The 18,689-nt window shown below is 42.7% G+C and overlaps 1 protein-coding gene across 2 annotated transcripts in view; it reads left to right on the forward strand.

The window, feature by feature from the left end:
• The window catches only part of JAG2 (jagged canonical Notch ligand 2), a 126,093-nt gene that overhangs the window by 71,593 nt on the left and 35,811 nt on the right, over positions 1-18,689 (forward strand). Inside the window, exons 6-12 of one of the 2 annotated variants that reach the window (XM_084837244.1) lie at positions 5,260-5,390; positions 6,097-6,216; positions 7,155-7,268; positions 8,745-8,858; positions 9,989-10,102; positions 10,566-10,612; positions 12,847-13,020. In XM_084837244.1, the coding sequence (XP_084693370.1) occupies positions 5,260-5,390; positions 6,097-6,216; positions 7,155-7,268; positions 8,745-8,858; positions 9,989-10,102; positions 10,566-10,612; positions 12,847-13,020 (814 nt within the window). The remainder of the gene's footprint in view (positions 1-5,259; positions 5,391-6,096; positions 6,217-7,154; positions 7,269-8,744; positions 8,859-9,988; positions 10,103-10,565; positions 10,613-12,846; positions 13,021-18,689) is intronic. The other variant, XM_084837249.1, reaches the window with a different exon arrangement.

Consider the following 18,689-nt stretch of genomic DNA (forward strand, 5'->3'; position numbering starts at 1 on the left):
CTGAACAATGTTACGGACCTCCGTCCATAGTTCCTCAGGCACTCTGTCTATCAGGTCTAATCCCTGAAATCTATTCCTCACCTCCACTGTATATTCATCAGGGAGATGATTTAGGTCATACCTGAACAGTTTAGTGGTTTTCCCTACTTTCTTCAATTTAAGCCGAAATTTTGCAAGAAGCAGCTCATGATCTGAGCCACAGTCAGCTCCAGGTCTTGTTTTGACTGACTGTATGGAGCTTCTCCATCTTTGGCTGCAAAGGACATAATCAATCTGATTTCGATATTGACCATCTGGTGATGTTCATGTGTAGAGTCGCCTCTTGTGCTGTTGGAAAAGAGTGTTTGCTATGATCAGCATGTTCTCTTGGCAAAACTCTATTAGCTTTTGTCCTGCTTCATTTTGTACACCAAGGCCATGCCTGCCTGTTATCCCGGTGATTTCTTGACTTCCTACTTTAGCATTCCAATCCCCTATGATGAAGAGGACATCTTTTTTTGGTGTTAGTTCTAGAAGGTGTTGTAGGTCTTCATAGAACCGATCAACCTCAGCTTCTTCGGCCTCAGTGGTTGGGGCATAGACTTGAATTACTGTGATGTTGAATGGTTTGCCTTGGATTCGTACTGAGATCATTCTATCATTTTTAAGATTGTACCCCAGTACTGCTTTTCCCACCCTTTTGTTGACTATGAGTGCTACTCCATTTCTTCTAAGGGATTCTTGCCCACAGTAGTAGATATGATGGCCACCTGAATTAAATTCACCCATGCCTGTCCATTTTAGTTCGCTGATTCCCAAGATGTCGATGTTCAATCTTGCCATCTCATGTTTGACCACCTCCAGCTTACCTTGATTCATTGATCTGACGTTCCAGGTTCCTAAACAATATTGTTCTTTACAGCATTGGATTTTCTTTTCACCACCAGACACATCCACAGCTGAGTGTCCTTTCGGCTTTGGCCCAGCCGCTTCACTCTTTCTGGCGCTACTTGGAAATACCCTCTGCTCTTCCCCAGTAGCATATTGGACACCTTCCGACCTGAGGGGCTCATCTTCCGGCGTCATCTCTTTTAGCCTTGTGATACGTTCCATGGGGTTTTCTTGGCAAGAATACTGGAGTGGGTTGCCATTTCCTTCTCCAGTGGACCACATTTTGTCAGAACTCTCTGCCATGACCTGTCCGTCTTGGGTGGCCCTGCACGGCATAGCTTATGGCTTCACTGAGTTACGCAAGCCCCTTCGCCACAACAAGGCAGTGATCCATGAAGGGGCTTTTTTACGAATACTGAAGCTCAAAGTGAAGCTAACTTATTTCCTGTCATAAGATCAGAAAGCATTGTGGGAAATTTTAAAATGGTGGGTGACACAGCCATCCGCTGCAGATCACAACACGTCAGCCTGATTGTGATGGGGGCGGCTGGGGTAGACCAGATGATGCTTGTGTTCCTGCCAATGCTGCTATCCTTTCAGGGCCTGCAACGAGCCCAGGGAAGTAGCAAGCATATGTGCACAAAATGTATCTGTTGCGAGTGGGTGGGATGAAGGCCAGGTGGGGTATGCTCCTGGCTTCTCCTGTTAGTGGGGAGAACAAAGAGGTTCACTGGGGGAATATGTTGTTCAACAGCCTCTCTCTAGCTCTTTGTTCTTCCTGCTGCTGTCCTCATGGGGTCTGCCATAGAGAAGGAAGAGGAGAGCGTAAGATGCCGTCCACCTAGGTTAGTATTTGTTGAAGTTCATGAAACTAGATTCCACTCCTCTTCTAAACTTGCTAGATTATCTGTTCCTCAATCTAGAAGAGTGCTAGCTATACTAGCTAGGTTTCTCCTGTCCCTGTGCTAATTCATCACTAACCTGAGAATTCGGGGCCCACAGTAGTTAAGGACTTGTGGCTTCAGTCTTTTCCTCCAGCAATCACTTTTAGGGGTTGTGCTTTGAGAAAACCTGTGCTTTGTTCTTACAGGTTTATGAGACTGTGCAATCCTATACGTGTCTACTCAAAAAGAAGTTACCGGTTCTAACTCGTGCGTATAGGATTGCAGTCTAAGACCCCCAGTTGTTTGTCCACCCATCACCACCACCCTCATCTGAAGAAAACTACTCTAGGATTACTTGCTGTTCTAGGTGGTAGTCAAACACATGCAACGTTAATACAGCAAGAGCTTTTGTCTTGTAAGCACCTAGCAACCCCTGTTTACCAAAACTCTTAATTATCCAAATGAACTCATTGTCCCTTGAAACATGTCGATAGTACAGTGCAAGATCAACTATATCTTTACAACCTGCATGGTATGGGATCAAGCAGAATTTGGAAGCTGTAGTCAGTCATGTGCTTATTTGTTTCCTTGGTTCCTGCAGAAATTCAGCAGTTAGTTGTAAGCAAGCCTTTTATATGCACAGGTCGCTAGTTGGCATGTAGATAGAACTGATGTAAGTGAACTTCTCTAAAAGCTCTGTGGCTTACTTTTGTTCCACTGTTAACAGCGTATGGTGTTGCCAGATAAATTATTGGCAATAATTCTTGTTTCTTACATGGAAATGCTGTTCCTGGGTGAAGTGAGATTCCTCCCCGACTTGTGCCAGGTGGCTTCTAATTTTCCATTTATCTTCCACATTTCAAAGATGCTTATTCTTCTCATGCTACTGAAGTATGTAATATATCTTCTATTTACACAGTAAAGACAACTATTAGACCTTTCTAAATGTGTTTGTTGGAACACATTTTAAGTTCTAATGTTCTGATTTAGTCAGGAGAACTAATTGGATCCTCCTTGGACAGAGGCAGTGTACACATCTGAAGGCTGGAGACAAACAGTGGCAGGAGGCTGTTTGCCTTCATACCTTGCTTGCATGCTTTCTGGAAGCATCTGGAAACTTGGATAGCTTTGACTGAAGAGCAGCAAATAAATAATCCAAAGAAATTAATCTGAAGCTCATTTTTTGCCCCCTCCTTCTAGAGCAGGAATGAGGAACCTCTGTGAGAAAGGGAGTCTTTGTGCAAAGGGGGAAAGCTTCTATCTTCAGTCCACTGCTGATTGGAGATAAGAGGTTTCCCATCAGGCAAAGGGGGTGGGCCTTAGGGAAGAAACTGCTGAATCATTCAGTCCTGCTTACTTGTGAATAGACAAGCAGAGGCTTGTCTTATTTACTTGTGAGTAGACATGCTACTCATGCTTCTGCATAGACAGGCAGAAGGAATTTGGGATGTTCTTGAAAGTGCTGCGGAGTTCATCAGTCGTGCTTACTTCTGAGTAGACTTGCAGAAGTCTTGTCCTGCTTACTTCTGAGTCGGATTAAGATAGTAGCAATAACATTTTTGCCCTGCCGAAAAACAGAATGTGATCCCCTAAGACCTTTCCCGGATTGGAATTCAGCCCTCAGGCTGAAAAAGGTTGCCCACCCCTGCCCTAAAGTCTGGAACAGAGACCATGCCATCAACTGCCAGGAACCAGAAGAGCCTACCATAAGCACACCCATGTACCACTAACGTCTTCCATATTTGGGAGGGGGGCAGCTTTTAATTCTAAGCTGTGGTGGGAGCAGTCTTGGATGAAAAGCAGGGTATAAATCTGGCTGGCTACTGTTGGAAACAGGATGCAGCACAATATGGACTCTTGGTCTGATCCAGCTGAGAGAGAGTGAGTGAGAGGGGAGAGAGAGAGAGAAAATTGTCTCAGTTATTGAAGATTTTAGATGACTGTGGGCCACCATCTCTCATCTACAGACTAGAATAATTAGTGATTGACCCACAAAGTGGTGGTTGAGAATAGACATGATGATAAAATACTTTGATATATGAAGTTCTATAAAAATATAGAAAAATATCATTCTCACTAGCCCTCACAAAAGCAAGGTTGTTTGTTTCTATCTAGTATGCCAGTATAATGGAGGCAACGTTTGCACTTTTCTCTTCCATTTATGCCTTTTCCAACAGCATAAAACAATGGTGTGAATCAAAATATTGGTAGTAAAACTGAATTCTCTTGCAAGGAGCATGCTGTTTGGGGGATTGCTCTGGTCATCTGAAGTCTCCTTGGGTTAGTTCAAGGGGTTATATACTAACCACATCCCTCAATGGCTTCTAAACCATGCGATTACCATCTCTTGTAAACCTTGTCAGAGTTTCTCAATACCTAGCATCTATGCACTGCCCAGAAGGCAGGCATATAAGAGAAGTGTTACCTATGTCCGCTCTGCCACAGCTTTATGGTGCAGCTTCCTCTGGAGGCTGTGTCCAAACCTGCCTTATTCTCTAGAAATGTTACAAGGCCGCTCTTCGTTGGCAGGCCTTTACTTGGCAGGGCTAAATAGGCACTGGGTGGTTTATTTTGTATTATGTGTTGTAGGTGCATTGTTGTGTGCCTTGAGCTCTCAGAGTGGGTGAGGGGTGAATAATAATTGGAATATTAAAAGCAAGCTGTTAACGAACAGGACCATTGTTCCCTAGATCAGGGGTAGGCAACCTGGTGCTAAACTCCCATAAGCCCCAACCAGCACAGTCAATTGTCAGCGATTATGGGAGTTGTAGTCCAAAACAATAGGAAGGCACCAATTTCCCTATCCCTATGCCTGCTCTACATTATGTTTTAATTTATTATGAGCAGGGACACTGGTATGAGCTTAAAGAATATTATTACTCCTACAGTCCTCTGCATATATACTTGGGAGTAATCCTCATTGAAATAGATGGGATTTATTAAGGGATAAATGTGCCTAAGATTACAGCAATCCTGATGTCGCCTGTTTAGATCCCATTGAAGTAAATGGGAGTTGGGCAGCATCCCAGTCTGCAAGACTGCAACTTAAAATTAATTAGAGCTTTGCATCTTTGATTATCTTTGGGCCTCAAAAAATTGAATGATGCTTGAGAACAAATGCCCCAGCCTCCCTCCCTACTCTCCAGCAGGGTACAAATAAGTATTTTTTGTGTACTTAAAATTAAAAAAAAAGTGGGATTTTTCATTGCAATGGAGCTATATTTATTTCTCCCCTATATGGTAGTTTGTCACAGTTATAAAAATGGGTATCTTAGCTGGAGTTTTATTCCCTTGGGAATTACCAGATTGTTTTTAATCCTTATGTAAAGTATGGCTAGTACAGAGAGAGGCACACATTCTAAAAGAGGGAAACACAGGAACTCTCCAGTATTCTGTTCCATGCTGAATAATTAGCCTGCTTTAAATAATAAATGTAATGCTCTGAATGTGTATTATAGATAATTAAGCATTACGTTGCTAACATTTAACATGCACTTATGTCTAGGTGTAATTACGGATGGCAGGGACAGTTCTGTGATGAGTGTGTCCCCTACCCAGGCTGTGCTCATGGGAGTTGCAATGTCCCATGGGAGTGCAAATGTGAAACCAACTGGGGTGGTCTCCTGTGCAACAAAGGTACTGAACGTCCATGTTGTTGTTAATATTAATAAATCTCATTACTAACTGGTCACCTGATATCAGCTGTTTATGCAAGTATGTGTTTAGTACACAGCATCTGTTTTCTAAGTCCCTGGTGCCACTTCCCTGCTTGCTTCAGTGCAACAGGTGAGTTTGGGAGCTTGTAAGCTTACTATGTGAAGGCTTGATGCATTGATTCCTATGTGATTATCCCAACCTTGACTTTACGTCTTATTTATTTATTTATTTATTTCTCGCCCATCTTGCTGGTTACCCAGCCACTCTGGGCGATGTGCAAGTATATAATAGAACAGTTTAAAATAATAAAATTCTACAGTAAAAAACATCATTTTCTAAAAATACCCTAACCTAACTCAAATGCTTGCCTGAACAACCACGTTTTTAATGCGTGGCGGAAGCTTTGTGGTTCTAATTTTTGTGAACTGGCCAGATAGCTTTGGCTGTTGGGCAGTATAGAAATGAAATAAATAAATTAAATTAAATTAAATGGGCACTGGGAAGATGGTAGGGTAACCAGTGACCGATACAATATAAAATGCATTTAAGGGAGATAGTGGCTGAGGGTGCACGTGAATTAAAGCTAGAAAGGTATTCTGCCTGCTTGTATTCTCTCAAGAGATTCCATGTAGTAATTCTGAATCTTTTTGTCTCATGAATTTTTCCCCATCTTTTCTCTATCTAGATCTGAACTACTGTGGAAATCATCATCCATGTGTGAATGGTGGAACCTGCATGAATACAGAACCAGATGAATATAGCTGTGCTTGCCAAGACGGTTACTCTGGAAAGAACTGCGAAATCGGTACTGGCAACAGTAGCATGTCTTTTCTAATCCAAAAATTTTATCAGAAAGTAAAAAGCTGAGCATTTGGGACTTAATCTCTAACAAAGACAAGGCCCATCCTCACAACCTATAATGGTGTTTGGGAGACGTGGCGTTTCTCAGAGTGACAGTAACAGTACAATTGTACGAACAGTTCACATGTTCTTGTAAAGCCATCGTACACAGATACCTTATTCCTGGGAAGACAGGAAGACCCATGTATACAGCTTTGGTGATTAAAGGAAACAGAGGTATTGATACATTTGCCAGTACTTTGCTGACTAAATCCAAAGGCAGCTACATTACTCTGTTATTTGCTGTATATCAAAGCCTTTGCAAAGTGGCGAGACCGTGGGCCCACTCACACCTGAACAAGCCAGGAGGAGACTTGGGCTCACCTGCTCCGTCATCTTCCCACCCACCCCTCACCAGAGCTCAGAAATTTCCCACTTCTGAGCCTTGTTCTCAGCAAGCCATAGCTAGCAGCAAACCATAGCTCACAGCTTCATCCAGATAGGCCAACAAGGATCAGACTTAGAGAACTGGGGCATGTGATTGGGGAGGAGGCACATCTGGTGGGAATGCATTATTCTGAGGCTTCTTGTGGGCTCATTCATGTAACATGAATCCATGGTTATGAGTTAGGCCTAAATGGGCCCTCTTGTGCTGCATGAGATGGGCATAATCTGAGCAGTAATTGATGCAAGAGCAGATAACTGCCAGAGTCTGGCAATCCTCTCTCTTCTCCCACAGAAGCAGAGAAATGTGTGTCTAAATCTACTGTGTGCTCCTGATAGCAAACCCAGTAGCTAAGGAAGATGGCTGAAGGCTCTCATGAAGCAGAGGCCATGCTTTCCTTAGATGCTCAGAAAGACTGTGTTTAAACCTGGACTCAGGTGCTGTTCTTTTCTCATTAGCTGAGCATGCTTGTGTATCAAATCCATGTGCTAATGGTGGAACGTGTCATGAAACTTCATCAGGCTTTAAATGCCAGTGCCCTAAGGGATGGAATGGACCAACATGTGCTAATGGTAGGTACAGCTTGGTTCATAAGTAGTGTAACTTATATCTTGTTGATGAAAGAAACGGATTATGTAAACATTCACTTCAGCACTTGAGAATGTAATAGTTGGATGTTCCTGAAGTGCATTTAAGTCACACTTCCTCCTTTTATATAATAATAATAATGGAGTTGTAATCCAGTTAAAGAGATCTTAGTTATTTGAGTTGAGTTGATTAAAATTGTATAATAAAACAATACATCTCAAGAGAGAAACCTAGATTCTTTGTCTTAGCAGGATGTGTATCTCAGGAGGCACCATCTTGGAAATAGCATCACTTCCTTTGTGAGAAGATAGAGGTGCCTCTTAAGATGGCAACTTCCATCTGTAGGTTTGATAAACCCGTATTGAATAACTTCAAAAATGCATTGTGCAGTTATTAAATGGGCATCTTTTTAGTCAATCAAAAGCTTTTTGGTTGATGTTGCAGGTTAGTCAGTTAAACATGACATGCCACCGAATAAGTGTAGTTGCTTAACAAAGAATTATCTAGTAAGTTTGGTTGCTATGTTATTAAGTGTATATATTACTAATAAAAATAACTAAATATGAGCATTGATACTGTCCCAAATGTAACTGCAAGGAAGGCTGTTCAAAGGACAGAAGTGATAGGTATGCAGTTCTGTTCTGTGATAAAAATTTAAGATCAGGGAACATTGTGTTCCTAAAATAAAGGAAGAGCAGCATGGCTATGTTTCATGTTTAACCACTATGCAAACAACAAGGTGCTAATTAGTTTTATTGAGAGCAGCTGAACTTGATCATTTCCAGTAGTAGCATCTGAAATCACCACTTGAGAATGATTTGCCTAATGTCTTTATGCTGGCGCTACTCTGTTCCCTCGGTCTGAAAGGTCTTACAGTGTTTATAGTCAGTGTGGCAATATACATTGATTTTAAATGGAAGGCCTTTAGTGAACACAAATGGGAACAATGGGAGGACGCAGATTGTGAAAAAGCATTTCCATTTAGCCCTGCTTTTAATGGCACCTTTCCGTGATACACTTTAAAATCACAGGATGGTTTCTGCAACTCCCATGCTTAAAATCATGGAAGGATGAATTGATACATATGTTTACCTATGACTGTGTATGTGGTATAGCTGAACTGTTCTGGCATGTGTAAAACCCTTTCCTGACACTTGAACATGCGAGATGTAGGTCCATCAGAGGCTGAGTTGATGGTTTTCAAAGTGGTAGGATGGGACTGCCTTTCTCTAGAGCAGGGGTGGTGAATCTGTGCCCATCCAGATGTTTTGCACTGTAACTCTTACCATCCCAGGTCATTGGCCATGTTGGCTGGGGCTGAAGGGAGTTAGTGGTACAAATATCTGGAGCAGCACAGGTTCTCCACCCCTGCTCTAAATACAGCTCGGTCCCCTTCCTCTGCTATGGAAGCATGTGTATGTGGTTCTAAAGCTGTCTCAGACCACTGTTTCCCTCCCTAGATATTGATGAGTGTGCATCTAACCCTTGTGCTAGAGGTGGAACTTGTGTTGACCGTGTTGCTGGGTTTGAATGTATATGTCCACAGCAGTGGAATGGGGCAACCTGCCAGCTTGGTAAGTCTTGACACTTGAAAGCGCCTGGTCTTGAAAGATGACTTTGAACAAGAATTGCATTTGTTTTTTTCACTATGTTGCAGTCGTCTTGTATAAATGGTTCCTAGTGGAAGAACTGGGGTGTGTAAACTACCTTTGTGTGCAGCAGCTCTGCATTATATATAGGCATGTTAAATTCTGTGAAGAATTCTTCCCTGCCTTGATGTGAACTAGAAGAGTGGATGAAGGTGTCTCTGGCATGATAGCGGTGGCCTTAATTCCATGGTGGCTAAATGTAGTGTATGCTTGCACTTTTCAGCTACTGTGTGCTAGGTTTTGGCTCATATTTTGTGGTCATTGGTTCCTCCCCTATTCCTGCACCTTGTTTGACCCATATGTCTGTCCTCTGATATATGCATGCCTCAGGGACACACGGAAGCATCTGAGCTAAATTTGCAGATGCATGGGCAGGCTTTATTTGTCCGTTACTCCTTGAACTCATCCTTGAGGTGTAATACACCATTAAGCACTCCCTCCAGACATGAAACTGGCTTGTTTGTGACAGGGATCAACCAAAACGCAAAGGTAAATGGGCCATTTGGTCCAGCTATGATAACCAAAATGGCAGAACTTCAGCATGAATGAGGGATTTCTGACTGAATATTCTTAAACTGCAATAGGTTGTAGCAAAAATGGAGGAACCTATCCATTCCTCCAAAATGCTGCATTTTCTGCCACGTCTGTACATGTTCTTAGATGTACTCTGTGCTGGATGTGTGTTACACATAATCCACAATTAAACTGCCAGTTGAAAAACTCCTGGTGCAAAAACAGCCACTGCTCATACAGTTCCCCAGACTAAGATGTATTACTTTTTTCAAAGACTTGGAGAGGTAACTTGTAAGATCAGCTCTTTCTCTCTCAGCTACTTTCACCATATTTCAATATGATTATAAAATCTGAATCTTTACCCATTGAATGCTGTTTAAGGAAAAGGATGCAGCATGCATGTTGAAAATATCAGCAAACATATCAACGTAGCAAGTGATGTGTTGCTGATATTTGGGAAGCATGAAAGCTTTGCTTTGGTGCAAGGGTAGTCTTTCTGGGTTTGTTCTTCACTCTCTGCTTTTCTTTCTCTTCTTTCACAGATGCTAATGAGTGTGAAGGGAAACCTTGTCTTAATGCTCATTCTTGCAAAAATCTTATTGGTGGATATTACTGTGACTGCATTCCAGGATGGAAAGGAGTAAATTGTCACATCAGTCAGTATTTAATCTCAAGTATATACATTTGACCCTAAAAGAGCTTTTATTTCTAGACTAAAATGGAACATAGTTCTTAATTCTTAACTTAAGGCTTCTGCATCATTTATAAATGTAAATTTTAAGCCTTTCAAAGAACCATGTATGGTGACTCCTTTAGCAGATATTTCCTTGCATCTAAAGCCTTAGCTTTTGGGTTGTGGAATGAACTAACTGAAAGTAGTTGGGGAACTCTGGTCTTGGAGAAAACTTACATATGGCATTTTATGTTGCGTATTGCCTGAAATGATCATTTGGGCTTTTTCAGTGCTTGCATCACCCATACATGTTGTGTTTCCTTTCCTCTGGAAAACATCAGATTGACTGTTTGAAATGAACAGACATCACTCGTTAGTCTTCAGTCTCTTCATTTCACTCAAGTTCCAGTCTTTTATTTTTAATGTCCTGCATATTTTATCCCTAGATATTAATGATTGTCATGGGCAGTGTCAGAATGGAGGGACTTGTAAGGTAAGGCTGAGTTAATTGTGTTTAATTTTTGTTTTTTAAGGTAGCACTTTAAATTCAAACACTGCATTGCAAAGATCACCTTTTACCAAACTTGCCAGTGCCTGCTCAGCCCCACCCCGCTCTTCTATCCACATGCAAACCAATAACTGCTCAGGAATAGCCAACAGGCTGAGTTCTTATAGGCAGCATAAAATATTTGAGCCACTGTTCTCCTGAGAACATTTTGCCTTGCACTAGCTCAAGTTAAGTGTGACAGTTTATTTAAATTGCTTGTGCATTGTTAGGAGTAGATTAAAGGATATGGGAAGCCTATGTAAAGCTATGTTTGAGGGCCTCCTTATATATATGCTATGTGTCCACCATATGTCGGGGGACTGAAGGATATACTAGCAAGGGGACACATTAAGTTAATGAGAAACCAGGACCATCTAAATACATGGGGTATGATCCAGCTAAGTTGAGCATTTAACTCCCATCGATTTAAATGGGAGGAATGTAAGCACATGCGTAACACTTCACATGAAATCGGAGACCCTAAATTTGAACGTTTTGCTGGATCATATTGTATACCCCGGCCGTGGGCTGCGAAGGTTTGGAGGTGCCGAGATAATGATAAGTCAGATCCAGGTTTGCTTACAAGGAGCCTTTATTGAGTACTTACAGCACACAGGCATACCCACTGGTTGGATCAGACAGCTTCTCTGAACCCAGAACCATGGGTTAAGATGGGTTTTATACCATACACATTAGCAGTGAGGCAGCATGACAGCAGCAAGCGTTAATTAGCGTTCATCTGCAACTTTCCCAGCATAGGCTAACAGTGCTTGTGCAGAAGAAAAACAATCAGAACTTTCCCAGCACAGCCACCTGTAGCTTGGCATAAACATAGCCTCACTTCTCAGGCACATCCTAGGCCCTGATAAGATACTAGCCTTCCTTAGCATGGAATGTGCTGAGGTCGCGCTGTTGACCTTTGACTTATCTCACATGCTCAAGAGGCCCACTAGCAAGGAAATTGCTCTAATAATGAACTTAAGCAAAGCATTATGGATCTTTAGGCCCCTCTAAAACTACAGGTTACACTCCTGAGGCCATTACACATGTCCAAGTAGTTCATTGAAATGTATTTCTGTTATTGATTTGTTTTTAAGTGCCTATCAGTTTGGAGCAGGCTTACTCCTTAAAAAGGAATTGGGTAGTATACTGTTTGAATTCTCCTCCACCCCACCATTTCTGCAAATAACAGGGCTGTTGGTTGACTTGATTCCTTAAAATATATACTGAAACTTCAAGGAAGGGCTCTAAAATATCCTGGAGAAGGTCTGGCCTCCTATAAGTCCCCCTGTGCTTATGGTACTAGGGTTACCTAGGAATACTTTGACTAAGCCATTTTTTAAAGAAAGCTTTGAGTAGAATATCTCAAGTCCGGTCCATGTCAGCATTTTGGATGGCAAATAGGAAGAACTGTCCCACTGAAATGTTCATAGTATGGCTTTGGAGCAAACTGATTAAGTAATAGTACCAAATGGCAGTTGTCCAAGAATTCTAAAAATTCAAACATGAACTGCTGAGCTACTTACTCTGGTATGTAGCTTCTCTGTGACATCAGCCTCTGTACTAGATGGTTGGAAGGAGCTAGTGCCTTTCTTTCTTTAAAAAAAACAACAACATTCCAGCAATTATCCTGGAATAATAAACCTGATTTTAATACTTAGCCTTTTAACTATAGTTAACTAGACCTGCTACACATATCGATGAATGTTGGGAACAGTGAACATAGACTTGGTAAAGGAAAATAATTTAATAGAATTATTTTTGTGGGTATCAAACTTGGATATGTGATCAGTTTCCCACATCATGTAGGCTTTTCAAAGTCCCAGTACAATCCACCCCAAACTGTCTTCTCCTGAGAACAGTGTGTTTAAAAAAAGCACTAGGTCAGCAGCTTGTTAAAAGGCAGGAGGTAGTGAGTAGGCAGAAAAAGTCACTTTCCACAGTGGAGAGAGGTGGATATCAGAGGACCCCAAAGTAGCAGGTCACGTCCATGAGTCTGGATTAAAAGCTGTAGGGAAGTGAGCTCAGTTGCCTCAAGCACAGGTGGCCTCAGCCCCGCCTCTCTCTTTAAAAAAAAAAAAGCGCGGGAGGGATTGCATTTACTGTTGTGAAAATGTCTACATGAAAGTCTGTTTCCAGTATCCCCTGAAAATAAACACTCTTTTCAATCTTTTCTTTAGGATGAAGTGAATGGCTATCATTGCGCTTGCCCTCATGGTTTCACGGGAAAGAACTGTGAAACAGAAGTTGATGAATGCATGAGCAACCCATGTCAAAATGCAGGTCACTGTGATAATCTGGTCAATGGATTCCGGTGTCTATGTCCTCAAGGCTTCTCAGGAGAATTCTGTGAGGTGAAGGATGCTTTAGAATTGTTAATAGCTTAGATGAATTGAATTCAGGAAAGAAACCCTATCCAAAGCTTAATTCGGAGCAACTCAGGGCTTTAGTATTGTGGATTAATGCAAGCTGTTCACTTACTGGCCTGTGTGAAGGAGCAAATTTGTTGTGCAGTAGGATCCTGGTGGCCAAGCATGGTGGGACAATGGCTCAGGCTCATTTGAGTCACCATCACCCCTTTCTCTTTTTTAAAAAACACTTTTACTAGGACAATGGGCACACTGTGAAGTGAAGTGCCGGGTGTGGTTGCAGCTGCCTGCCATCTTTATTTCCCCAGAATGCCTCTGGGCCCTACTTTGTCCCTTCATTTCACAGCCTCCCTACCACCGTAGGGAGAAAATAAAATTAGAAAGAAAGAGACCCCTTTGCATTGCCTGGATGGGTGGCGGCAGGAAGACACCTTGCCCTAGGCACCCTTACCCTGTCACCATCCCTGCTGGTGGCTGTAGTATTTAAAAGTCTTAGTATACTTGGAATACACAGCTACAAGGTATTGAAAGCGTGCATGTTCACAGTCCTTTTTAAGGGGCCTGCTTTTCCACCCTATCCTTATCCCTTTTACAAATGAAAAATCTTGTTATGGGCTAGAGATCAGTTTCCAAATTTAGAGTGTCCAGTGTGCAACAGCAAATACGTGTGTGAGCCTTCATGCTATTGAGTGTCTCTTCTAAGGGTGTGTTCACACAGACATGTTGTACTGCAGCATGCCCAGGGATATCATAGAATCATAGAATAGTAGGGTTGGAAGGGACCTACGAGTAGGGATAGGTAGTGCGGTTTTACTATATCCCAGGTGGAATGACTGATTAGCACTCTTTTCTTGGGTTTTGTTGCAAGATGACATATTCTTCGTTAAAGAGGTACAAAGTTCCCCATAATACGTCCCACGATAGATTAAAAGTCTGCAATGATGGGGCTGCTACCGTGGATCTCTTGACTGGCAAAAATCTGTTTCCAAGCCAGGATTTGGAGGCCCTTCTTCCAGCCATCAGAGGTTTATTCGAATTAGCATATCAGCCTGCTGTGTCACACAGAAGGCTGAGGTGTTCATTCAGAGTTATCCTTATGCTGCTCTATTCACCCCATCATAGGAGGGAAATAGGGGGGTATAGCACTTTACTGTCTACTAGAAAGGAACCAGTTGGTGTGAAGAAGTCCTAATGTGGGCATACCAGCATCATCTCACCAACTTTCCAGCACTTCCTGGGGACTGCAGACTGCCCTTGATTCTGTTGGTTTTTGTTCAGGATATATGCTGAGGAATCCCATTTGCTTGACCTCTGGGATTGTTCACAGGATTTCTATCTTCGTCAGGAAAATGAATGTGTTTTTGTGGAGATGTGTGGCTTCAAGTGGGTCCTGGCTGAGAGGTAGAACCCCTATGTTGCATGCAGGAGGTCCTAGGTTTGATCCCTGGCATCTCTAGGCAGGGCTAGGAACAAATCCTGCCTGAAACCTCAGAGAACTGCTGCTAGTCTGTGTCAATTCTACTCAGCTGGATGGATTAATGGTCCAACTCTGTATAAGGCAGTTTCCTAGGCTCTTATTTGCAAACTGACTTCTGGCGGCCACTGTGATTTGTAACTTTTAGTTATCAGATGAATCATGAAGGAATTTGGCAGAATGCCCTTAGCATTGCAGGAAGTGTCTACCTCCCATTCCAAAAGCTTTTTCATCCCATTACAGAAACTGAGCTGTAAAAGGGAAACTTGCACCAATAGAAGGAAACAAATGGGGGATATGTGATAGTTCTAAGAGAGAATTGTCTCAACTTTTTTTTTGCATAGCCTCCCTCTTTAAAAAGAATAATTTTAAATCCAGGGTAGGCCAGAGACCATTTCATCTTTCTCAAAAATAACTTTGCAGGTCAAAGCCATGGAAAAATTGATGGTGAACGTCTCTCTACCCCCCCCCCCCCAGTCAAAGTATCTCAGATAGGTGCCATGGTTTTACTGTGTCTGTCCTGCTGACAGGTAGTTGCTGCTTTAAAGCAAATGTAGTTGACACACGGCAACTGTATTAAGATTAGTCGCTTCCTTAAAGGCTTGTCTGTGTAAAGGTTTACATGGTGCAAGACTTGTTTAAATTTGGCACTTTCATCATCATCATAGTAACAAATCAGCTTTAAACCTCCTTGTTAAAAAGTGCGCTTTCATGGAATTAAAAAGGCAAAACCTTCTTGCTGCATATGAACAAGACATGAAGAGCTGCAGAAGAGCTTCTTTTTAAAAATACAGCCAAGTAGCTGATGAGCAAGTGAAAGGGCTGTATCCACCTCTTACAAGTGAGGCAAATTCCAAATCCACATGCAGCTTTTTGCATGGATGTGCTTTGGGGAAAGAGCAGCTTAAAAGTATGTTTGTGTTCGTAACATAAGCCTTCTAAATTACTTGAAAGAAACAATCCCCTGCATTACTCCGTCTTGCAGAGAAGGTACCTGTCTGTAGAGTAAGTTTCTTGGGACTTCTGCCAAATATGCATCTTCTGTGGAAATTACACATGTGATCCTATCTGTGTTACGTTTGCATGACACGGGGAGAGCCATGTACTGCCTTGACTTTCTTGGGGCATCTCTACACCTGCCTAAAATCCTGCATTTAAAATGGAGCTTTCTGCTTCCGTTTTAAATGCAGGATCACAAGAACTCGCTTTTTCATGTGCTTCCTTTTCCCCCTCCCGTTTCCCCCTCCTTTGTCCCATATCTGATTCTTCCATTATCTTTCATTGATCTCGCTCTTCTTCTTGCCCCTTTTCCTCTTTTCAGGGGTGAAAAGCATATTCACCCCTGAAGTGAATTCATATGCCTCAGCATATGAATTTTTCTCAGAGCAGAAGTTACGTCTGCTGTTGCTGCTAAACTGGGCGAAGGGGGAGCCAAGATAGTGGGGAGAGAAGACATGGGAACAAGAATTCCAACAAGAAGAAAAGGTGGAAGACAACAGAAGAAGCCAGTGTGGCTTCACAAAAAGCTTAGGGATGACCTGAAAACAAAAAAGGACACATATAGGAAGTGGAAAGAAGGCCAAGTAACAAAGGAAGAGTACAGGCAGATAGCACAGAATTGCAGGGATGGCGTCAGGAAGGCTAAAGCTGAGAATGAGCTGAGGTTAGCAAGGGATGCTAAAAACAACAAAAAGGCTTTCTTCAGCTACGTGCATAGTAAGAGGAAAGAAATGGTGGTTCAGCTATTAAATAAGGATGGCAAAACAATATCAGATGGCAAAGAAAAGGCAGAGGTGCTCAATTCCTACTTTGGCTCAGTCTTCTCCCAAAAGAGGGTCTATGAGCCCCCTGGCAAAGGCGAAGTACAGGCTGAAGGGGCAGGATTGCAGCTTGAGATCGACAGGCATATGGTCAAGGAACACCTAATGACTTTGAATGAGTTCAAATCTCCAGGGCCAGATGAACTGCATCCTAGAGTAATAAAGGAACTGGCAGAAGAACTCTCAGAACCGCTGTCTATTATCTTTGAGAAATAATGGAGGATGGGGGAAGTGCCAGATGACTGGAGGAGGGCTAACGTTGTCCCTATCTTCAAAAAGGGTAAAAAGGAGGAACCTGGGAACTACAGACCAGTCAGTCTGACATCAATCCCTGGGAAAATTCTGGAGCAGATGATAAAGGGTTCCATCTGCAAGCACCTTGACAACAATGCCGTGATTACTCGAAGCCAACATGGATTTGTCAAAAACAAGTCCTGCCAGACAAATCTGATCTCATTTTTTGATCAAGTAACCTCCCTTGTAGACCGTGGGAATGCTGTAGACATCATATATCTCAACTTTAGCAAAGCTTTTGACAAAGTGCCCCATGATCTCCTGATGAGCAAACTAGCTCAAAGTGGGCTAGATGAAACAACGATCCGGTGGATCCACAGTTGGCTACAGAATCGGACCCAAAGAGTGCTTATCAATGGGGATAAGTTCTCAAACTGGGGAGAGGTAACGAGTCGGGTACCGCAGGGCTCAGCCCTGGGCCCAGTGCTCTTCAACATTTGTATTAATCAAATTTGCAGATGACACAAAATTGGGAGGGATAGCTAATACTTTGGAAGACAGAAACAAAATTCAAAGTGATCTGGATAGACTGGAGCACTGGGCAGAAAACAACAGAATGACATTTAATGGGGATAAATGCCAAGTTCTGCACCTAGGAAAAAGAAACCAAATGCACAGTTACAAGATGGGGGATACATGGCTCAACCACAATACAAGCGAGAAGGATCTTGGAATTGTGGTAGATCACAAGCTGACTATGAGCCAACATTGTGATGTGGCTGCAAAAAAGGCCAATGCTACTTTGAGCTGCATTCATAGAAGCATCGCTTCCAAATCCCGGGAAGTACTAGTTCCCCTCTACTCAGCACTGGTTAGGCCTCATCTGGAGTACTGTGTCCAGTTCTGGGCACCACACTTGAAGAAGGATGCAGACAAACTGGAGAGGGTTCAGAGGAGGGCAATGGGGATGATCAGGGGACTGGAAACAAAGCCCTATGAAGAGAGACTGAAAGAACTGGGCATGTTTAGCCTTGAGAAGAGAAGACTGAGGGGAGATATGATAGCACTCTTCAAGTACTTGAAAGGTTGTCACAGAGAGGAAGGCCAGGATCTCTTCTCGATCATCCCAGAGTGCAGGACACGGAATCATGGGCTCAAGTGACAGGAAGCCAGATTCCGGCTGAACATCAGGAAAAACGTCCTGACTGTCAGAGCAATACGACAATGGAACCAATTACCAGGGGAGGTGGTGGGCTCTCCCACACTGGAGGCCTTCAAGACGAGGCTGGACAGCCATCTGTCAGGGATGCTCTGACTTGGATTCCTGCATTGAGCAGGGGGTTGGACTCGATGGCCTTGTAGGCCCCTTCCAACCCTACTATTCTATGATTCTATGAACAGCAAAAAGAGGCTGAAGGAAGACTACAGAAATGTGGTAAACTAAGTGTGGGGTTACAGAGTAATACTCTGTATGATGAGAGTAAAGGAAGAAGACCTAAAGAGGGCACTTTCACGATAGCCCTTTTCTCAGTTATTGTCCCTCTCACTTCGTCACTGAAAATCCAGATTGCATTCCTCCTAGACTGGTATATTTCCTTCTTTTCCCTTTTGTTGCCCTGTGGAGGGGGGTTAAGTGCTCTGTGTTAGCTTTGCAGCTTCAGTGAAAGTCTTAGCTGAATGGCTTGCTTGGTGTCTGACAGGCTAGTTGATGTGGTGGGTAATCAAGGGCGTCGTTAAAAGAGGCCCACTTCTGCAAGGGCTCCTGATCTTTTTTGAGCTGTGCCCTGGATCTTTTTGAGCTATCCTAATTGCCTTTTTTTTTTTTTTTACATTTTCCCATTACATTGCATTGGAAAACAAACAGCCATAATGTTTTTAGTTTGTATGATAAATACATGAAATTTGGAGACCTGGCAGCCCCCATGGACCTGATTGAACCTGCCTAATTTCAGGCAGTTAGATCCATTGGTTTTTGTGCTTGTTGTTGTTCAGTCGTTCAGTCGTGTCCGACTCTTCGTGACCCCATGGACCATAGCACGCCAGGCCTTCCTGTCCTGCGCTCTCTCCCGGAGCGTGCTCAAGTTCATATTCATTGCATCCGTGATGCTATCTAGCCATCTCATCCT

Source organism: Heloderma suspectum, chromosome 1 (assembly GCF_057233095.1).
Source record: "Heloderma suspectum isolate Gila_16-S chromosome 1, 16-S_ref, whole genome shotgun sequence".
NCBI classification, from domain to species: Eukaryota; Metazoa; Chordata; class Lepidosauria; order Squamata; family Helodermatidae; genus Heloderma; species Heloderma suspectum.